Source organism: Danio aesculapii, chromosome 23 (assembly GCF_903798145.1).
Source record: "Danio aesculapii chromosome 23, fDanAes4.1, whole genome shotgun sequence".
Taxonomy (NCBI): Eukaryota; Metazoa; Chordata; class Actinopteri; order Cypriniformes; family Danionidae; genus Danio; species Danio aesculapii.
Window position 1 is genome coordinate 42662622 of NC_079457.1, and position 24526 is coordinate 42687147.

General features: G+C 35.7%; 1 protein-coding gene across 1 annotated transcript in view; it reads right to left on the bottom strand.

Annotated features, from left to right (window-relative positions):
- Positions 1-20430, bottom strand: part of megf6a (multiple EGF-like-domains 6a) — a 73895-nt gene extending 53465 nt beyond the window's left edge. Inside the window, exons 1-2 of the mRNA XM_056449187.1 lie at positions 20022-20430; positions 5642-5764 (exon numbers count right to left, since the gene is read on the bottom strand). Of these exons, the coding sequence (XP_056305162.1) occupies positions 5642-5764; positions 20022-20181 (283 nt within the window). The 5' untranslated portion in view covers positions 20182-20430. The remainder of the gene's footprint in view (positions 1-5641; positions 5765-20021) is intronic.
- Between the last annotated feature and the right edge of the window lie 4096 nt (positions 20431-24526).

Sequence of the window (24526 nt, forward strand, 5' to 3'; positions counted from 1 at the left end):
TCTTCATGAAAATCCTCCAAGCAATTATTTTCCAAAGCTGAATCATTTAGCAAAAACAGTTTACTGCGACTGGACCATTTTTCTCTGATGACTGATATGGGGCTTTGATGGAAAAGCAAACAGTCTCTCACTATGCTCAAGTGTTTAGACTGTGATGCTTGGCCATGTTTTTCAAAAAAGATAGTCATCTCAGGACAAAAATAGCTTTGTTCTGCACTATTTAAAAGCCATCTGTTGTGGTAAGAGAACAGACTGTGGGAATGTTTGTGGTTGATAACGACAACCTGTAATCTCAGGTCATTAATGTCTAGAATGATGCTTCCAGAGTAAACCCTGAGACCTGAAAGATTTCAAATTTATGACTGGTGGATCGACTCTTTCATTATCTCTTGTCTAATGATGAGCCTGCTGTGCGGATGATGTCCTAATGTCAGTGGCCTTCCAGTCTTTCTCCACCCACTTTTTCTGTGATTGTTCACTGACCTCTTTCATCAAACAGAGTCAGACAAAGGTACAGATTAGCTCCAGACAAACATACACAGTAGTTCAGTTCATTTCAGGCATTTGATCAGCCAGTGATGGAAAAAAGAAGAAAGATGAGCCAACAGATAAACAAAAACAACAACAAAATCAGAAAATTATAATTATCTACCTAATATACATATTTGATACTTGGACACGGAATGAAATTGAAAGGTTTACATTTTTGTTTTATCGCATCAAATGTTTAGCAGTTTAATAGTCATCCAGGTAATTTTTAATCAAATAGGTTTAAACCTATAGATTATTTAGAATGATATAAACACTAACAGTGGTCCTAATGTATTTACTGTTTTACATTTTTAATTTCCATAGCTTCAGAGAATCCAAAAAGGTCCAGATATTGATAAATAATTGAATCATTTGTACAGTTTATGCAAAAAAACAAAAAACCAACAACAAACAAAACGATTTTCTTTCTATTTTTGTCTTGTTTGTAGTCTGAATATCTAGGTTATGACAATTTTACTTAGCATATTGGCAGTTAATTTTACTTGTGTTAAGAAAAAACGTCTGAAGGTTTTTGACTTCTGAAGGTGAAAACAAAACAATATTTTCACTTGATCGAAGAATTTGCAGATAGAAACAAGACAAAGTAAGAAAAGTATTTTTTTGGACTGTGTGATTAGTCATTTTCTGTACCTGAGGATTGTTAGACTCCCCAGAAAACTGTCAAATCAAGCTATTCAAACTATCTTCATTCGTTCATTCATTAATTTTCCTTCAGCTTAGTCCCTTATTGATCGGGGGTCGCCACAGCAGCATAAAATATATGTTTTTCGCCACAAAAACATAAAATATATGTTTTATTCAGTGGATGCTCTTCCAGTCGCAACCCAGTACTGGGAAACACCCATACACTTCCGGATTCATACACACTCATACACTATGGCCAATTTCCCTTATACCACATGTATTTGGATTGTGGAGGAAACCCACGCAAACACGGAGAGAACGTAAGCTCCACACAGAAATGCCAACTGGCCCAGCCGGGAGTCGAACCAGCCACCTTCTTACTGAGTCACCGTGCCACCCCTCAAACCATCATGTTAAACTATATTCATATCGCAATATTTACAGAAGAAAAAAAAAATATTGCAATATCAGATTTATCCAAAATCATTCAGCCCTACTATCTTATTTAATACTTTCTGTATAAATGATAACAGAGTTACAATTAAAGATTAAGAGTTCACTTTAAATGTTTAAATAGGTCAAACTTTGCAATGACAGTCAGTCACTCTTACTGTATCACCACTAAAATGTCTGAGCATCACAGCAGTTTTAAACCACAAATCTTAAACCATTCAAGACACTGGCTGCCAAATGTCCTCAATCCACAGTCTACATTTCAGAATTGAGGCTAAATATGTATTGTCATAACAGGCACATTAGTCAGCCTCATTGTGGAGGAGTGTGTCTGTCCTCAAAAAATCCCTGCATATAATACTTACACATGGTCCAAATCAGATCTTAAAGCGTCACCGCAATCATACAGTAGTCTCTCTCCAAAATAAACTGGTAAATAATGTTGACAAAAGATCATTTTCTGAGGTGAGGATGTGAAAGAAATCTTTACATTTTGGATGTATGATAGGATAATATGTATTTTGGCAGAGAAAGCTTGGGTGAATTGACAATTAAGGTTTTATCTAGCAGTCATAATTCAGAGCTTAATAAGCTTCTGGCTTGAGGTATCAGAAAGATTACTAGCTTCTTAAATTACAGTTAAATGAAACCAGGATCCTGAATGAAACCCTCATTGATTAATTAGCGGCATCTGCTTTTGGTTTACTTTAGTATTGCGTTCCATCTCAGCTTCAGTTTAGATTGTGGTTTTATAAAAGAGTTGGTCTGATATCAAAAAAGAAATAAATGGCCCTGGACTCCTCGGCTCTCTTGGGAAGGTAAAAGATTCAACTGCTGATTCAGCTGAAAAAACGTCAACGCTGCTACTGCATCAGACATACAGCAAAGAAAACAGATTCCAGAATTCAACTTTCCTAAATGGATTATAAATGTCATTTATTATTTACATGTCAAACAGGCTTGGAAACTGAGTGGAATGTTCTTGGTTCAAAACAAGGTAAGCTCCGTCCTCAGTATATGCGACATGCAGGCGATAACAACAGATTTGTACTTCAATAAATTAAAGCTGAAATTAAATATACAGCAGAGGTCAAAAGCTTCCAGAGGGGAAATATTTGGCGCAGTTTTTGTTTTTAGTAACCCAACAAGTTTATTCAAAGCATTCAAATGAAGAATGTGGTATATTAAGAGGAGGAAAATACTTGGTTAAAGCTACACTGTAAATAAAATCCAGAATTTGACGGTTTATTTTTGGCAGTTGGGGTGATTACAGAAATATACTGTACATTACTGACATTAAATGACAGAAATTTACTTAAATATTAATTTCTGGTAAATTTCTGTAATTCAACCTCTGTTATTTTACAGTAAATTTCTGTAATTTAACGGCAGTTATTTTAAGTTTTTTTTCCTGGCAACCCAGCAGCCAGAAATAAACTGTAAAATTACGGATTTTAATTTTACAGTGTATTTAACTGACAAAAGTATTGATAAAAAAGGCAAGTTATTGCTAATCATATAACCAACAAAGTAAACATTGGCTACAATATAACTGGTTGGTAATATTTACTGCTTCTTGTGCATTAGATTAGCAGTCATTTCTTATAAGCATATCTTCTCGCATTTAAATAAATAAAACAAATAAAATGTGAGCAAATACAGCAACGAAACCAAAAATATTCATGTGGATCATTCAAGTAACAACAGTTTACATGTAAACTTTAAAACAGGGTCAGTTTTATAAATTCAACAGTTATTTTCTCTTGTGGCCTATACTATAGGTATACGCCTTTTATCTTATTTAGACAAGTAAATAAAAAAATAATGTATTTTGTTTGATACCTCTTATTTTGGTAAAATAATTGACATGTGGCAGATTCTGTATCAAATCTTTTGGTTTCAACTTTACAAAAGTTTACATACTTTTCTACCACAGCCACCCAATGTGTTCTTAGAAAGTATATTAACATAGCATCAATGTGTTTGAACAAATAGACAAATGTATACATTTTTCTATGAAAATCACTATCAGCCGCTATATTGAAGAAGCATACTGCTATGTACTGGTAGACTGGAATTAACTGAAACAAATAGGTTTTAGCTGAAATGCCAATATTTTTAAAATATAGGTGGGTGTTTACCAGAAACAGCAAACATTTTATGGATTATAGCCATTTTGTAAATGACAATGGCATTTTTAAAAAATGTTTTATAAAGATGTTCACGTGGGTTTCCTCCGGTTTCACTCACAAGTCCAAAGACATGCAGTATAGGTGAAATAAATAAACTAAATTGGCTGAAGTGTATGAGTGTTAATGAGTGTGTATGGATGTTTCCCAGTGATGGGTTGCAGCAGGAAGCGCTTCTGCTGCATAAAACATTTGCTGGATAAGTTAGTGGTTCATTCTGCTGTGGCAACTGAACTAGCCACTAAACTGACAAAATGTAAAATGCTTACATTTCCTTGTGAGATCAGGCTGGTAAAACATGTTCAGTGCATGTGGGAGTACTTGACAAGCAAAATAACAATTTTACAACATTATTGTTTTGTAAATGTAGCATAAATTAAAAAAAACAAAACATGAAAACATAATTTGGGGAAATAAAATAATACCAAAATAAAGTGCCATTTCAACATTCCCTTTTTCCCCATTGTATGCATTTCTGTTAACGTGTTTTGCTTCATGCACTTTAGAATCTATTCCATGAAAATGAACAGCAGATGCTATTGATAGAGCTTTACTTTCATTTGTCCAAAACAGTCCTTTTTTTATTAATAATAATATTTCATACACTGTAAAACCCAACAGTCAACTTTATCAAATGAGTGTAGTTAACTCAAAATTTACTGAGTTAATTCTACTCATTTGAAAAGAATTTTGAACTCAGTGTTGAAGATAATGAGTTAGTTAAATACCTCATTGCTTCACCTTAAATTGGGTAAGTTCACAGTACTCATAAAGATTCGTTTTTTTTAATCAACTGGTTTGTAGCAATCAGTTTCCTCAAACAGTGTGAGTTGCCTTAACCTATTGAGTTTTACAGTACTCAGTGGTTTGAGTTCTCTTCATTTATGGGGTTTTACTGTGCTCAAATTACTCGATTTAATTAAATGGATTAATTCACAGTACCCATTAGGATTAGTTTTTAAACTTAAATGGTTTGAGTTACTTTAACTTTTTGTGTTTTACAGTGTAGCATGTGCTATATACCCAAAGTAATGACATATTTAATCATTTCTTGTACTTTAAATAAACAAAACTGAGCGTTTATGAATAAACTGCCAAATCTTTGAAGTCAAAAGTCCCCCCAAAAAAACATATTTCAAGAAGATTTTTTTTTTTTCAAGTAATGTCCAAATTAAAGACTTTTTCAGTTGTCATGCGGCCTCCCAGTATAGCACAAAGACAAAGTTTGACTGCTCACTTGGTTCACAATTTGTATTTATTCTGTTCTGTTTCATGTTTTCAGTGAATGTCCATGCAGGAAATTCCTAAGCTCTGAAACAGGGCTATACAAAAACCTTTTATTGTTATTACCACCACAAATTGGAAAAGCAAAGCCCCTTTATCCAGACACCATTAGCTAAATCGATTCCCACAGGGTTTTTTTTTTTTTTTTGAAAACTGAATTGTTGAGTTTCACCTGGCACCTTCCACACCGCAGTCACATTTGAATAGATGGATGTGATGGTTTGATAGCGGCTCTGGCAAGCGAACAGTTGGATCCTGATCTGGTCTATCTCAAAGGTCCATCACAAACTCGCCATGACAAGGCCGTACAGTACAGAACAGAACAGAAGCAAACATTCCACTATTAAGAAAACAAGAGGCTCTTTGATTCTCGCTCATACACGGAGCTCAAGGTGGAGCCCCAGCTAGCTTTGAAGACAAACCCGTTCTGTAAAGGCAAACTTTTCTTAGGCCGTGATGATTACAGCCTCGAAAGCTTTGGATGCAGGCCAGTCTGTCAGTTATCTGTCAGTGACCTCTCACGACCCCAAAACACTCACCTATGCAGGTGCGGCCATCAACATGGAGGCGAAAGCCCTGGTTGCACTCGCAGTAGTACGAGCCTCTCGTGTTCACACATCTGTGCTGGCAGCCTCCATTGTGAACCTGGCACTCATCAATATCTGGAAACGGAAAAAAAGCAGATAAGTAAGGCCACAAGTTGGATGGTTTGAGTCTACTGTAACTTTTAAAAGCGTTTAAAAGCCCTGTTTCTTTGTAACTAAAGTATCTTGTAACCAGGCAGCTACATGACAGGTATGTTTATGAAAATGAATGTTGATTTTATAGTACTTTTCCCACCCTTGTGGCACACTTTTTCCAACATTATGTTTTCAAGAGAACAAAATCAAAACTTCCTGCATAGTGATGCGAATTATCAGTAACAGAAGTATGGAAACCACTGTAGCTCTATTTTCCTGTGGTCATTTAATTAAACCATGTGATTCTGATGATAGACTTTGGGTCAGACATTTTAGAACTACTAAAACAACATGATTTGAGATAGTGTGCATTGAGATCGGTCCTCTAGTTAGTTCAGGTATACAATCATGATCTACTGAGAGACAAGTTTTTTGGGGGATATATTTCAGTTTAAGTACTAATTCTTACTATTAACTAGTGGCTCATTACCTGCCTATTAATAAAATATTGGCTGCTTATTAGTGTTACATTCTATGGTGTTTGAATGTATTGTGTTTGGTTTCTTTCTTTCTCTCTCTCTCTCTCTCTCTCTCTCTCTCTCTCTCTCTCTTTCTCTAAAACCCTTTTTCTCTTGTTTTTGTATAGTTAGGGAGTTAGTGTACATTTCTGTTGTTGATTTTATTTTACTTTGTCAGTTTAGACAGTTTTACTCCCTAACTAGCTAGAGGGTACTTTTTGTTTGTTGTTTTGGCCTTTCCCCCTCCTGAAGTCTATTTTTGCTTCCCAGTTTTGTTTTACTATTGTACATTTCTGTTAATAAATTATTTAACTTTAATTTGGTGTGTTGTCGTGAAGGCAGGGGACTGATCCACACTCACCTCAACCAACATTTAAAACTTTTCACTGTTACTCCCACTCCTAGGCGTTTAACATCAGGGACGTAACAATTAGTACTTGCAAAAGCCCATATTCTGCATGATCTTATTCTACTTCCCTAATCCTACCCAATACCTAAACCTAACTACTACCTTTAATAAACGTTAATAAGCATCAATTTATGAATTTATTAAGGCAAAAGTCATAGTTATTGGTATATTCAAATCAAAAACTGTTCCTTAAAACAAAATGTAACTTGAACCTTTTTGTGGTTATAAATAAATTGATGAATGCAACTGGACTACAATCTACACTTTTTGAAATACATCCCATGGGACCGTTTGTTAAAATAGCACATCTACAGGAAGTAACATAACACATTGTGCGAATTTAAACCTGTTTCTGAACCTGCTTGTCAATAGGCACAAAAAAAAAAAATATTCACCCCACTAATTTTTCATCCTATAGACTATGAAAAAAAGCATCTTACAAGATCATTTTGGCAAAGCATGAGGATAAGCAAATGACGACAGAATTTAAATTGTGGGCGAATTCCTTCTCCTAAACTCCTAAAATGCACTTGTGCAAAATGTGGAAATGTGCACATAAGGAAGCTCTGGAAGTAAATAAGCTCTTTGTGCAGCGTCTGACTCAGGCCATGTGTCTTACAATCATATTGACCTTTAAAGCAGCATTGAGTTTACCCAATATCACAGAAACAGAGCTTTTCTTAAAGCAACAATAAATTCAGGATCAATGTTGACAATCTAAAATACAAGATTTGTTTTTGTTAATTACCATACCTTTGAAGGTAAAAATGAAGTGATTTTAAATGTGCATTTTTAATGATTTTTGACATAATCTCAACTTAAACATGCAGGGAGGGACAGAGCAGCTCCTCCCTTTTAAAAAAAAACAGTCAATAGTGTTTTGTTTTATCACAGCTTTGTCAGTGAGAGTAGTTGAGATGAAGCACATAAAATGAAAAGCAACTGCGAAGCATCCTGAAGGGGTGGGACATGTCAGATTCTAGAGAGCATTTGATTGGTCAGAAGATTCAACATTGATTAACTATGTATTGTAACAGAAATTGTTTGTAGCTCTTGATTCACATCTATTTTTTAATTTACACTTTCAAATTGCATAATGGGACTTTGATCACTCTTATAAATTTTGATGTCAAAAATGTAACTCTGGTTGAAGACATTTTGTAACACGGGGGGTGACAGAGACAACGTTAGGATCCAAGTGCAGGTTTATTCGGTAGTCAGGCAAGCAAGGGTCAACACAGGTGCAAACAGATGAATAAAGGCAAATCCAGAATCGTAGTCACGATAACAGGCGAGAGGTCGGAAGGCAGGCAGTGAACATGGACAAACAGACAAACTTGGAAAACGCGTTGAATTGTCACTTTACAGGTAAACAAGACTCGGCAATGTGAATGACTGCGTGTGCTGCTTAAGTAGTGTGGAAATCAGTACAGAAGCAGCATCAGCTGTGGGAGTCCAATCAGTGGAGACTTGGAGCAGGTGTGTGTGTGGCATGACTGAATATGTAGATCATAAGATGTAGTCCATGTAAAAGTGAGTGCTTACCAGCGACCTCTGGTGGTTAGAGATCGCTGGTAATCATGACACAGTTGCAGGATACATCTATTCTATTTGTATCCCACCTAAAAGCTAAGATATGAACAAAACAATTCCTTAATTTATAAGGTATGTATTCTATTCATATATCTTCACAGTGCTGCTTGTTCTATATTTTAATTTATCTTTAAAAAATATAAAGTGAAAAATCAATGGAAAAAGTTCCTGTATAACTCCATTTAATCCTCTTTATCTGTAACAATGAAATGGCTGCTGGGATTTCTATACAAATGAATAGAGAACTACACATTACTCTAAAGGTTTTACAAACTCTCTCTGACCTCCTTTGAGTTTATGCAAGAATGGCCAACATTTTGTAAGTAAGAGTTATTTCCAAGACAAATTGCGCCCATATATTAAAATATAGCATAGAGCCAGAGAGTCTTTTAGCTGTTGGATGCAAAGCAAGGATGGAAAAACCCAAGGAAAGAAATTTCAAAATGAGTAACTGTTACCAAAAATGAAGCGTTCAAAGCTTAATATAAACAAATCCTACAAATTTGTGCATTAAATAATCCAGTTTGATCTCCACAATATTCCTGGTGTTATAAAACACTCTTCCGATAAAAAATTGTGAGGTAAGGTGCACTATAAACCCCACCAGTCAACTGTATCAAATGAAATGAGTGTAGTTAACTCAGAATTTCCTGAAAGTTAATTCAACTCATTTGAAAAGAGTTTTGAACTCAGTGTAGAAGGTAGACTGTAAAACCCAAAAGTTAAGGTAACCTAAACTGTTTGAGGAAACCGATGCAACAAACCATTTGAGTTAAAAACTAATCCTAATGAGTACTGTGAATTAATTAAGAGTTCCAAACTCTTTTCAAATTAGTAGAATTAACATTCAGTAAATTGAGTTAACTACACTCATTTCACTTGATAAAGTTGACTGTTGGGTTTTACAGTGTAATGAGTTAATTAAATACCTCATTACTTCGACTTAATAGGAGTAAGTTCACAGTACTCATACTGTATAGATTAGTTTTTAACTCAAAAGGTTTGTAGTAATCAGTTTCCTCAAACGGTTTGAGTTGCCTTAACTTATTGGGTTTTACAGTACTCAGTAGTTATCTTCATTTATTGGGTTTACTGTGCTCAAATTGCTTCATTTAGTTAAATGGATTAAGTTCACAGTACTCATTAGGATTAGTTTTTAAACTTAAATGGTTTGGTGTAATCGGTTTCCTCAAATGGTTTCAGTTACCTTAACTTAATGGGTTTTACAGTGGGGTTATTTGGGACCTATTCTCACATACCATTCATCTTCAGCTCATCAAATCTTTATAAAAAGAGTCTGTTTTTATAATTTGCGGCTCAAATGCATAATCTCTGACCACCACACCACTAATCAAGAAAATGCAAGTGATGGTCCATTTAACTGCAGTGGTTATACTGATTAAAAACTAAAATAAAAAAAAAACATTAAAGCAGAAATCTAGTTAGATCAACTGACCCAGAGCAGATCTGTTTTTTTAAAAGCTCTGTAATTAAATGCAATAACAGGCCTGGAGAAGAGAAGAATAAAGGTGCTCATATCACTGTAAACCCGAACACTAACCCAAACCCAACAGTCAAATTTATCTAATCAAATGAGTGTAGTTAACTCAAAATTTACTGGAAATTAATTATACTCATTTGAAAAGAGTTTTGAACTCAATGTTTTTGTTTGAAGCTGCTGATACTGTTTGTGGAGTTGTTTAAAGATCCTCTGCTAAGATTTGAAGAGATTGAACGTCTTTTAATAATGTGACTGAGGTCGCTGTAGTTTCGAGTTTCTCTTCAGTAATTCTGCTAACAGCAGGTGTTCATCATAAATGCTCAATCAAGACTTACTTATTCACTTAAATATCTCATTACTTCAACTTAAATGGAGTAAGTTCACAGTGCTCATATAGATTACTTTTTAAAGTTAAATGGTGTGTGGTAATCGGTTTCCTCAAACGATTTGAGTTGCCTTACTTTATTGAGTTTTACAGTACTCAGTTGGTTTGAGTTCTCTTCATTTATTGGGGTTACTGTGCTCAAATTGTTTTGTGTTCTCAAATGGATTAAGTTCACAGTACTCATTAGAATCAGTCTAACTTAAATGGTTTGTTGCAATCAGTTTCCTCAAATGGTTTGAGTTACTTTAACTTATTGGGTTTTACAGTGTATAATTAATATGATACAGTGAAGAATTACATTTAAAATAGATTAAGGTTTGTTAAATAATTGCAGAAAGGTATGCTAGTCAATAGGAAATGTATTTTAGGTTTCAGTTCATTTATTATTAATATATTGTTATTGTTACACTGTCAAACCCAATAAGTTATGGCAACTCAAACCATTTGAGTTAAAAAACTTTATATGAGTACTGTGAACTTACACCATTAAAGTTGAAGTGATGAGGTATTTAATTAACTGATTACCTTCAACACTGAGTTCAAAACTCTTTTCAAATGAGTAGAATTAACTTTCAGTAATTTGAGTTAACTACACTCATTTCATTTGAAAAGTTGACTGTTGGGTTTTACAGTGTATTAATAATAATAATATGAAAATCCTTACTGAATTATTGTTCCATCTTGTCGCTAGTCAGAAAGCTACGTAACGTTTTTTTTTAACATTAACAATTAGCAAACATTAAGTGAATTTAAATCTCAGATCAATACTTCACATTCATGTATTTATTTATTTGGTACGTAGCTATAAAAAAGTTGGATAAATGTTAAAAGTCAGCTGGGTATATCCCAAAATAAACTCCTTCAGGGTGATACAAGACCCCTCTGTGGACTGGCCGGCTGTATTTATCTCAAATTTATGTAAACCACAATGACAACAAATCTGGTTTCGATTGGGATGATGGCTAAAGCAGTGGTCGTAGGCTGACTTTCAATATGTCAATGTGTAGTTTACTTTAAATAATTGCAGCTAATGAAGGATCACTACGGTTATGTTGCCAGACAAACAACTACACTGCAGATGGAATGTACTCACGTAGAGCCAAGAACTAGATGAAGTCCATATTTGATTTAGCATAAACAAGTAATTATCTAACACAGGGGATGCACGCATTTGACATAAACAGAACACAAAATAGCACAACAGCTAAAAAACATAAATAGGCAGAGTTTTTGTTAAATATGAAGTCTGACCAAAATGTTTTCCTGCCTTAGATTAATCTGCAGACAATTACAGAATAAGACATTTCATTCATTTTCCTTCAGCTTAGTCACCACAGCAGAATAAACCGCAAACTATTCCAGCATATGTTTTATGCAGCGGATGCCCTTCCAGCTGCAACCCAGTACTGGGAAACATCCATACACTCTTACATTCACCCACACACTCATACACTACAGCCAACTTAGTTCATCCAATTCACTTCAAACCAAAGCATCCAGAGGAAATCCACGCCAACATGAAGAACATACAAACTCCATACAGAAATGCCAACTGGGGCAGCTGGGACTCGAATCAGTGACCTTTTTGCTGTGAAACGACAGTGCTAACCACCGTACCACCAATAAGACATTTTTAGGTTCATTATTGGCAAAGTGTAAATGTATCTTATATTGCATCTTGTGTTAAGCCTGGCTCACACTGTGCAGTTTCAGACACATATATGGTAATCTGAGACCAATTTTGGAAACCCTAAAGGATTTCTATAATACTAAAATAAAATCTGTGGTCTTTGATCTTTGGTTTGACATTTTTACCTACAACAATTTTAATGGCCATTGCAATCTAATTTTCCCCCTGATGAAATTCTAGCAGTGCAGAAGATTTGAGACACTTTCCTGCAATGTGGCTCACCTATGACAAGCATCAAACCAATTTCCAAAAGGAGCGCTGAACCTGATGACACAGTCAGTGCGACAGCTTCAAACACCTTGGGGAAAATTCTTTATTTCTTTCCTATTTTTTTTTTTTTTTTAGGTTGTATGAGTTACATTAAAGTGCACCTATCATGCAAAATCATCTTTTGGAAGCTATTTGAACACAAATGTGTGTAGGAATAGTCTGTACACAACCATATTGGACTCTAATAAACACATCCAGCCTTTTTTTAAATTAAAGGTGCAGTGTGTAAGTTTGACACCCAGTGGTTGAACTAGGTATTGCATTCCTGGATCAAAACACACACATGCAGGTTGCCAGATTGACGGTATTTGGATTTTTATATTATATTTAATTATATTTAATTATATTTTTATGTGTGATTTATATTTTAGAAACTTATATTTTAATAGAAACTTAGATTTTAGTTTCTATTTTCTGCAGCTGAACAACAGAAAACTTGATGACATAATCACCTCAGGTACACCTCATGTGCTTTATTCAGTGTTAAATGCTAATAATGTGAATTTGAATGCCATTTCACATTACATTTATTGCCATACTACTAAAAGCAGCAGCAAATAGCTCACCTCAGATGTTGAAAATAAAATAAACTGGTTGAAATTTAACTTTCGGTTTATAAAATAATGCAAACCAACACATGTCAGTGATTCAGCATTTACATTGTTAAAGTGGTTTCATATGTATTAATTAGATTATAAACCTTACCATTTCATGAGTGAGTGCATATTCTGAATGGTTGTATTTAAATTTAGTCAAATTGCTTATCACTGCAAATCTCCTCACGTAGTGTGTTGTTAGGACAGAGGGTTACAATGTAACCTGCTCACCTAATGTTTACGTTCGTAATATTTATATTATTTGCTAATTAATAACCTCATGTGGAAATGAATCTGCGTCTCATTTGGGGGCTGCTACTGTCCACTGGAGGTCGCATTTCGATCACGAGTGCATACTTTAAGAGCTTTTCTGATTGAATGAATAAAACACGTGTTTTTCCAACATGGCAACCCGGGGTGCTGAAATAAAATTGCCTAAAAGTGGCAGTCGGCGGGTTAAATGAACCAAAAAGACAGCGTTCTAACACGTAACTTGCATTTTCAAAGCAGAATATCAGACTTCAGCATTGTTTTTCAGGTAAACAAGAATGTTCCCTTGGCATGTTTCTTAAATATCAGCGAACATATTATGGTATTTATGCTTCAGAAGAGGTTAAAACTTACATACAGCACCTTTAAACCAGGATCCAAATACGGCTATTTTTAGGCCAATTGCACTGTCAGATACTTATTATCATAAGCTTTAAGAAAGTTCTTATTCTTCTTATTATTAATTAGCCTAAGAGATTCAATATTGAACGAAATTTCAGCAAGAAAAGTATTAAATCTAGCTTTACTGGGACTCGTGAATAAAAGTGAAATGACAAAAGTGACATCATAGGTCACATGACATTAACATGGCACAGGTACTCTAAAAAATGCTGGGTTAATTCAACTTAATGTTGGGTAAAATATAGAAAAATGCAACTACTAGGGGGATTTTTTTAAATAAAATTGATAGGACCTAATTTAACCCAACATTAGGGTTTGTCCATATTTTACTCAATTTGGGTTTAAATAACCCAGAATTTTTTAAAGTGTGTGATAAGTCTGAATATTATTCAAAACACGAGATCAAATTTTTATCTAATGCAAAATAATTTTTAAACTAAACCTAGTAGACTGAGGGGCGGCGCAGTGGGTGGCGCTGTCACTTCACAGCAAGAAAGTTGCTGGTTCAAGCCAGTTGACATTTCTGTGTGGAGTTTGCATGTTCTCCCTGTGTTTGCTTGGGTTTCCTCCGGGTGCTCCGGTTCTCCCCACAGTCCAAAGACATGCGCTATAGCTGAATTGGGTAAGCTAAACTGTCCGTAGTCTATGAGTGTGAATGAGAGTGTATGGGTGTTTCCCAGTGATAGTCTGCAGCTGGAAGGGCATCCACTGCGTCAAACATATGCTGGATAAGTTGGCAGTTCATTCCACTGTGGCGACCACTGATTTATAAAGGGACTAAGCTGAAAAGAAAAGGAATGCATGAATGTAGCAGGAGCGACATGGTGGCGCGGTGGGTAGCACGTTTGCCTCACAACAAGAATGTCGCTGGTTTGAGCATCGGCTGGGTCAGTTGGCATTTCTGTGTGGAGTTTGCATATTCTCCGTGTTTGCGTGGGTTTTCTCAGAGTGCTCCGGTTTCCCCCACTGGTCCAAAGACATGTGGTACAGGTGAATTGGGTGTATGAGTAATGTATGAGTGTGTGTGAATGAGTGTTTTTGGATGTTTCCCAGTGATGGGTTGCAGCTAGAAGGGCATCCGCTGCGTAAAAGATAAGCTGGATAAATTGGCGGTTCATTCCGCTGTGGCGACCCCAGATTAATAAAGGGTCTAGGCCGAAAAGAAAATGAATGAATGAACATGAACACATTCAACATGAAGAAATGAAATTAGCTTAAATTAAGTTTTTATAAATTTAAGTGGATTGAACATAAAACAAATAAGTTGTCCCCAAAAAAATCCCCCTGCATGTTCTAAATAAGCAGTTTGAATACACAGCAAACATTTTTTGAGTGTACCTAATATACAGTTTGCAATTTTGCAATTTAAGTCTTCATTTAGGTTTCAGTTTTTTAGTGCAGCTCATAGTGTAGGATTAGGATGAAAAAAAAAAAAAAAGCCTCAGAAAGTCAGATGATAAGATACTGTGAAGCTAATCAAGACCACCTGTTCAGGAGAGCCCGGAAGCTTAATTACAAGACTGCTGTACACAACTGACCTGAGCTCAGACAGAGGAAGAACTGAGCTCCATTCACAGCGGCAGTGAGTAAATAAACAGAGATTTCAAACGAGACTTGAAATGAAATGCAGAAATTCATATGAGAGTCCAGCTGTGGAACCAGCAGCGGCCCATGGGTTTACTGCAGACCTCTGCAATTCATCACACAGAATGCAGGAGAACATTGAAATGGAGTTTAATCATGTGTTGACGTGATTTAAATGGATCGTTCTTCCAAAAATGAAAATTTACTCACCATTTACTCACCCCAAGTGGTTACAAACATTTATGAGTTTCTTTTTGTTGAACACCAAAAAAGATATTTTGAAGAATGTTGGAGACTGGTAGCCATTGACCTCTAAATAAATTTTTTTTTTAAACTCAATCAATTGCAGTTTTCGGCTCAAATCACAAAGCTTTGGAACACGTGGATGACAGATTTCATTTTTGGAAACCGGAGCTCCTGAAGTAAACCCACATGCAAACTCCACACAGAAATGCCAACTGGCCCAGCTGGGACTCAAACCAGTGACCTTCTTCAGGCGACAGTGCTAACCACTGAGCCACCATGCTGCCCATGAGCTTCAAACAATAAATATGTAATAAAGTTTCAATTATTTTCTATAAATTACAATGAAAAACTAATGAATATCCAAATTTTTTACCATGAAACCAAAAAAATATTTTCAGACAAGAACAAAAATCATAATAAATAATAATATGAAATATATTTAAGGATCACAGTTCTGCCACAAAATATTACTGTAACTGTAACATCAAATATTTTTTACTGTTCAGCAGGATAATTTTAAGTATTAAAAATATTTAATATCATTTTTCATTCTTTAATATTTTAGTAAGTACGGATCACCTGAAGTATGTTGTTTAATTTTTACTTTAAAATATCTGGCGTCACTAGACCCAATTTACTGGGGCACGTGCCCCAGTAAAAATCGCCAGTGCCCCAGTAAATGCTTTGAGATATGATTTACTATATATGCAAAGTGTATTTATTAAGAGTTGTAATCACGGACTAAACACGTTATTCTCTATGTGCAACCGAACCAGCGCTGGCGAAAACAATGTAGTTTAATCAAAAAGCAAACTACCGCATCTCTGCATGTGCGCAGAGAACCATAGACGCACGCCTCACACACTGCTCCTGCTGGACCCTGACGCGATGCTCTTCTCCCGGTACATGCAGATGGAAAAAAAGTACTTGCTGCTCACGCGCCGCTCATGCGTTGTGAAACCATTGTAACAGCCTTTTATGCGGAGGCGACGGCATGCAGTGAGTTTTGCAAGTCGACAAAACTAAAGTTTAAATAATATGATGGTGATCTTACCGAGCATGCCTCCTGATAGATTTTTTGTATGAGGTAAAAAGGAGGTATGACGAGTCAGGGAGGTAAACTTAATAAACCTAATTCTTTGTCTAAGACAACAGATAATTCTATAAAACATCTTTTTTTGTGTGTGTTCTATATAACTGTCTATAGAATTTCATTCAAATGAAATTAATATTCATGCAACATATTTCTTAAATTATCTTAGCATCACTCCAGTTGTGTCTTTATGTTGTTTTCCAGTTACATTTAGGATTAATTTCTGTTATTTATTTAGAATAATAATTGTACATTAACAATAGTACTTTTATTTATTTATAATAAATATGTATGGCAGGGGGGGGGGGTGCCCCAGTAGAGCTTTATATTTAGCAATGCCCCTGTCTGTAACGTTGTACGATATCAAAAAAAAATTCTCACAAAAGTTATTTGAGATTTAAAATGCTTTCTATAGTTATAAAATCACTTCTTTAAACTTAATTTGATGCAGACACCAAAATAGGATGTCTTAGATTAGTGACTTATTCTCCAGAATCTGAAATATTTCTTTCTCAAATCATGCCAAAACTTGCAACTCCACTTATTTTCAAGTTACAATCTATGAACTTCACTGTGATCTCAGACTTCAGGATCCCACTGTGCACGAGGAGACCCACATTTCAAGCAAAAAAAAAATGTTTATGTTGTTTGGCCCTCAAAGGCCTTGAATTATGCGAGGTGCAGCAGGGACACTGTTATTGAATCAGAAGGTAAAATCAATGACATATGTGAGCTTGTGCTCCTCGTGTCTGCAGGTTAGAAAAACAACTGCTTCTTATCACGATAACACTAGGTTTGAGATCTCAAATCTTACTTTGAAATTTAGGCAAAGGTCTGGCTTGATATCAGATGTGAGTTGCGCTTTAATTTTGTATGGCTACCTGTGTTACAAGCATTACAGGCTGGTTTCATTGGTGCAAAAAAATGTCTTCCACATCACCGGAGGGCAAAAATCAAATAGCAAACCAGGAGGCAAAATGTTAGTCCAATATTCATGAATAAAGAAGATCAGAGGAATTTTTGGACATCTCTGACTGTAGACTGATTATACCAAGCCTTCTGCCTTTAATCCAAAACACGTTTTTTGCTTAATCTTGCATACTGTCTAAGAAAGTGTTACCCTGGAGCAGAGCTCATTCACAACAAGCTCTCTATTTAAGGTCAAAGAGGAAAGCTGGGAAGCTTTTATTCCTAACATCCAGAACAAGAAAAATTAATTAAGACCAGCACTAATTCTGATTATGAGAATTTCCAATATATACTAGACAGTTTAACATTTACAGTTACAGCTGCAGTTCTGTGGGTGCAAATGCCTTGTTGATGCCAGAGGTCAGAGGAGAATGGCCAAACTGGTTCCAGCTGATAGAAAGGCAACAATGACTCAAATAACCACTCGTTACAACCGAGGTATGCAGAAGAGCATCTTTGAACACACAACACGTCAAACCTTGAGGCGAATGAGCTACAGCAGCAAATTACCACTCCTGTCAGATAAGAACAGGAAACTGAGGCTACAATTCACACAGGTTCACCAAAACTGGACAATAGAAGATTGGAAAAATGTTCCCTGGTCTGATGAGTCTCGATTTCTGCTGCGACATTAAGTATGGCAGGGTCAGAAATTGGCATTAACAACATGAAAGCATGACTCCATCCTGCCTTGTCCATGGTTCAGGCTGGTGGTGGTGGTGTAATGGTGTGGGGGATATTTTCTTGGCACACTTTTGGCCCATTAATACCAATTGAGCATCGTGTCATCGAGTATTGTTGTTGACCATGTCCATCCCTTAATGCCCACAGTGTAGCCATCTTCTGTTGGCTACTTCCTACAGGATAATGCACCATGTCATCTCAGACTGGTTTCTTGAACATGTCAATGAGTTCACTGTACTCAAATGGCCCCCACAGTCACCAGATCTCACTCACAGAACAGTTCTAAAGGCAAAAGCCGGTCCAACCCGGAACTAGTAAGGTGTACCTAATAAAGTGGCCGGTGAGTGTAGATATAATATTAAAAATTTACATAGATTAATAAGATTTAAAATATATATATATAATTTTATTAAGCAAGGTTGATTTATAATTAGCAAAAGTGGCTTTTATAATGTTCTATTATTATTTTTTATAATGATTCTATTACAAAAAAATCAAAGACTATAGAATTTACAAGACAAGTCACTCATATAGCTTTGAATGGGCAAAAGTGTAATAGTTAATATGGCGAATGAAGGTTGATGAAGGTTAATATGGCGAATGAACATTGTTTACATTGTCATATACATTTGTACATAGCTCTGTACACTTGTAATAAATAGCTTGACAACTGCTACTCATATGACACCATGCACTTGCTTTACAATTATTGACTATCGACTAAAGAGAAAAAAATACTGACAAATTGTAAAATTAAAAATATGAGCAATTTTTAAATATAATTTATCATGAGTGACTTCAACCTAAATACATTGATACATATCAAGAAAACATGTTTATTGACTAAATCAGGTGGAAACAACCCTTAGTATAAACATTGCAGGCTGCCACTGTTATATTGTAAGAAAGAAAGAAATTGTTTCCTGTTTCTTCCTGCTATTATGCAGTGATCAGAACTTTCCTTTAGTTCACAAAAAACAAAATGATTCATTGGATTTACACATTTTTCCAGATAACTAAACAATTTATACGAGCTGAATTTAAACAAACAAATTAAGTTAAACATTACTCAATTAAATTTGTTTGTTTAAATTCAGCTCATATAAACTGTTTGCAGCCAGCTACCTTACAATTTTTTTGTAAATCCAATGAATCATTATTTTCAGTGTTGCAATGTACTTTGTTTACCCTTGTTGTAAACCAATCAAAACATAAATCATATCCTGCTATGAACAAGATTCTGCTCAACGATGCTTTGAAACCAAAAGGGAGAACCAGATTTGAAAATAACGTTCTTGTCTTCCTGAAAGATTTTCATAAATCAGAAGATATATTACCCCCAGGGTCTTTAAAACACACACACTGACCTCAAACACCTCAAAATGCTTCCCATATAGGCTACCTTATGTACCAAAAGAATAACATGTGGTATTATAAATATTTTTACTTTATCAAAAGCAATGGAATCAAAAAGGGCAAAATCTGGAAGCTGGTAAAATAAACACTTTTAGATATATTCTAATCTATAAATGAATCTCCATTACCTCAACTCTGGAAATCGATTTTCAACAGAGCTTTAAGTCGCTGTCACTTAAAATGTGCAAATAAAATAATACTTTAAAAGATTAAGTTGACAAAACGACATTGTTTTAATTAGAAGCAGATTCCTAGAACCAAAAACAAAACACGAGTCGTCTCTATAGTGTCTGGCAAAGACTAATGTAGGAGTTTTATATTTGTTTTGTTACACATCTGACATCTGTTCGCAGCAGAGTGAAGGCATTATCATCTACAGTCCTTCATGGTGAATTACGAGTGCTGAATGAAGCTTCTTTTGTCACAGCCAAAATATTACTGAATCAAGTTTTGTCCCAAAACATCTCTGAATTCACACAGTCATTAAATTAATGCGTTCCACCACATTCTAGCTCTCTGAATTTAAAAAACATGAAATAAAACAGCAGAAATCACCTAAATTATGTACATGAGAATCAATTCACTGAACAAATTTAGACTGACTGACACTCACCTGCGCCCTGGTGTCCTGTGTTGTACGCATGATATCCATTGAAGCAGGTGTAGCAGTTTCTGTGATAGTAGCGGTAATGTGGATTTCCAGCACCCAAACTTGGTACCAGCTGAGTCCAGAAAGTAAACACAAGCACTAACCTTAACCAATCGGATAACATTGTCCACGAGCAATGTGTTACAGACCTCACTCAAACAGATAGAAATAAAATCCCGCAAACAAAACAAAAAAACCCTCTCTCAGCATGCCCATTATGCAACAGTAGAAAACAACTGCTGCTGCGGGCTTTGAGAAGCTGTTTAAATAAGCTGCGTGTCCTGGCATCAGAATCGAGTTATTTCATTCTCTCTCTCTCTTTCTCTCTCAGCTTTGACAGATGTGTAGTTTCTTGTGGCTCTGTGTCTCGTGTTATGTCTCCATCTCCGGTGTCCAGGGCAGACCTCCAGTCCCACCCTCCTGTCTGTATCTGCTCCTCCCTCCTTTTCTCTCTTAGGTATTTACACTGAGACCTTTAGCAAATGTGTAAACGCTGAAGTTCACTCAGAACAAATCGTTGAGATTCGGGCTCGCATTCTGGTGTTTTTTTTTTCTTCTTCTTTTGCTGCATTGAGTTACATTTGAAAATAGTGGTGATTAAATAAATTATGGCTATTTGGAAGATGAGCTGAGTTAGAGGTATTCAGAATTTAAGGAATTTAGGAAATATAAACTCAAGTGATTTACTTAAATCTAGCCTGCCATCATTGTCATAAGTGATGCAGAAGATTTATAACCCTCAGGGTGTTTTAAAATACAATGACCTCAAATGTTCCTCATGTACCAAAAAACAACATGAAACCTAAAGCCCTCTGGTCTGACACCCACCTGCTGATGATTGCGGTATAGGAGGAGGGCGCTCTAACAGAGAGACTAAAGACAGTAAGATCAGGGGAGTGAGGTATTACCTGTACAGAACTCATCAGCGGCATTCTTTACACTCATCCCCTTAAATATCATTCAAATCCGGGTCACGGCACCAACGCAACCCCTCCGGTTCAACACTCTGTCATAAATGCCAATAAGGTTCACTTTAAATAAGCTAAAATCAAAGTTTGCCAATACCAACATTTGATGATGCCATGGTAATGTTTTATTTGAAAGATGTATTCACTCACTTAATTTCCGTCAGCTTAGTCCATGCTTTATCAGGGGTTTCCACTGCAAAATGAACCACCAATTACTCTAGCATATGTTTTTATGCAGCGGATGCCCTTCCAGTTGCAACCCAGTACTGAGAGTACACTAACTCATGAACCCCATCACTGGGAAACACCAATACACTCTCGTTTACACATACTGTACACTCATAGACTATGGCCAATTTAGTTTATCCAATTCACTTAGGCCCAATCCCAATTCTACCCCTTAGCTCTTACCCTTGCCCTACCCCTTTTCCCAGTTCTCTTTAGCTTGAAGGCATAGGGCTAAGGGGAAGGGCTAGATAGTCGTTGAAACAGAGATTTTTCAGGACAAAACTGGAATGGGTAAAAAAAATTCCCATAATACACCATCTACAGCGGCAGCATGGCTGCGCATGGAAGTAAGGAGATGCATAAATTAGTATTTTTTTGCCATTATTACAAATTTTTACACCAAACAAGCATGTTTTAATACAATCATAACATCGTTCGTGTTTTACCATCGTGCTTAAAAAAAAGCGCTGAAATAAAAACCGCTAAATTTTGCCATCTATAATTCATAATAATAACTCCTGTACAGCAGTCCCACAACATTCTGTCACTCGATGACACTCGAATACCTTGTCAGAAAAGTCTAGTGGCTGGGAATGAGCTTTTTACAGTGTCTGCTATAATAATAATGTTGTTATTGTGTGTTGACATAGATAAATACGGCCATGGTGTAAATGCGCAGTACAATTACAATCTTATTGCCACATTATATCGTTATGATAACAGGATATCGTTGCCTTCAGTGATTTCCTGAAGATAAATATGAAAAAGGAAACGCAACTAGAATAACTACAGCAGTCGCCATCATTGATTTCATGTGAAGTAAGAGATCGTGATGACATATGATGACGTGTACAGGTGCTGTAGTGCTGTCCCATTTCTTAAGGGTACAATTTGAAGCCCTTCCCCTTCACACGTTGTTTCAAGGGCCAAGGTAAGGGGGGTACAAAAATATCATTGGGATTGGGGGCTTACATCGCATGACTTTGCAATGTGGGGGAAACGAGAGAACCCGGAGGAAGCCCACGTGAAGACAGGGAGAACATGCAAACTTCACACAGAAATGCCACCTGGCCCAGTCGGGACTCAAACCAGCGATCATTTTGCTGTGAGGCGACAGTGCCAAGCACTGAGCCACCAAAGCTGCATTCAATTCAACTTAACTTCATTTCTATAGTGGATTTTTACAATGTAGATTCTGTCAAAGCATCTTAACATAGATGAAGAATAGAAAATTAAAGGCCATAATATTGTGGAACAAACCAGCAATTCAGCAAAGAGAGTAGTGTAGGCCATTATAGGCCTCAAAGTTGACAGGTAAACAACCCATGAGCCTATAGTAAGACAGAAAGATCATTAAACAGACAGGGAGACAGACAGAACACTGAACAACTGACACAAAACATACAGAAAGATAGGCAGGGATAGACAGATAAACAGAGAGACATACAGATACTAAACAGACAGGCATACAATAGACAACGTGGCAGGTGCTTTAATCTACTTAAATAGTCTGAATTCACTATGATTTAATGAACAATGAAGTACTGGGTGTGGCTGGAAGAGCATCCGTTGTGTAAAATAAAACATATGCTGGAATAGTTGGTGGTTCATTCTGCTATGGCCACCCCTGATAAACAAGGGACTAAGCTGAAGGAAAATGAATTTATGTTCATAAACAGCATTATGATACAGTGTGTGAGCTGGAGCCTGTTAATAAGGTGCCCAAATAACCCAAATAATAATTAATATGCACTTTCGAAATTATGAAACAGACCTTACAGCTGCCATGAGATCATTTTATTAAAAACATAAAAGAGTCTTGGCCTTTATTTCGCACATAGCTTTTACTGTCACAAGTCCAGTGATTTACAGGGCCTAGGTTATTAATAATTTTTTCATCAACTTAACTTCTTGTTAGAGCTGAGAAGTTAAACAGAAAAGCCAAAAATAACTCACGTTTTGACAAGCGGTTGGTCCAGTGCTTCAGAGAAAACATTGAAAAGTAATTTACAGAGGGCTAAAGGGAATTCAAAGACAAGTTAAAATGCTCCACTTAAACACTACGCCTAAAACTATGGTATAGACTTACAGAATCAAAATAAGTTATGGAAACAGAGTCTTACCAGTCCAAACACAGCATAAATAACTGCAGTATCAGATGTATCTTGCATCTTGAACAAGACAAAAATCTATCCACTGTGACAAGGACACGGAAATACGTAGTTAAATATAAGAGGGAAGGCATGCAATGAATGCTGCATCAGTTTTTCCAGAGGATATGAAGGTTGAGGCGAGTTTAAAAGGTGCAGCTGGACACCATTCAAGAGTCTCTTTTCATGTGAGTTTCGTGAGTCAGATGAAAGGAAGGTCAGTGCCTGTCTTATTAACTGTGTGGATACCTTTGTGTCAGTGAGGCAGTCTAAAACACTGTCAGGTTTGGGTTAAGGCTCATCTTGAACTATTAATTTGAAGTACATTAATAGAAACATGTTTAAGCTTCGCTGAATTACAGAAGACACTTCATGGATTCACACGATACAATGGTAAAACAAACCATTGCTCATTCCGCAGCTATTTATTTGGAGAAAGCATTCATGTCGCAGTCAAAATTGTCTTTAAAACTGTCAAATAAAGGAAAAAATGAACTGATTTCAAAATGTCATGACTTAAGACCATAAGTAAAAAAGCTAATAAATAGAATTAAATGATAATAAATACTACTCCTATTATTAATACAAATAATAATTATTAGGGGTGAATAATATATTGTTTGAGCATCAATATTGCAATGTGTGTATCTGCAATAGTCACAGAATTTGATTATTTCTCAAAGATTAAAATGAAGATATTATATTATATAATATTACATTACATTACATTACATTACATTACATTACATTCTATTCTATTCTATTCTATTCTATTCTATTCTATTCTATTCTATTCTATTATATTTTTTAATTACACAGTAATACCAAAAAAGTTAAGGTAACTCAAACCATTTGAGAAAACCGATAGTAGGAAACTGAGCACAGTAAAACTCAATAAATGAAGATAACTCAAACCAACTGAGTACTGTAAAACTCAATAAGTTAAGGCAACTCAAACCATTTAAGGAAACTGATTGCAACAAACTATTTGAGTTAAAAAACTAATCTATATGAGTACTGTGAACTTACTCATGTTAAGTTAAAGTAATGAGGTATTTAATTAACTCATTACCTTCAACGTGGAGTTCAAAACTCTGTTCAAATGAGTAGAATTAACTTTCAG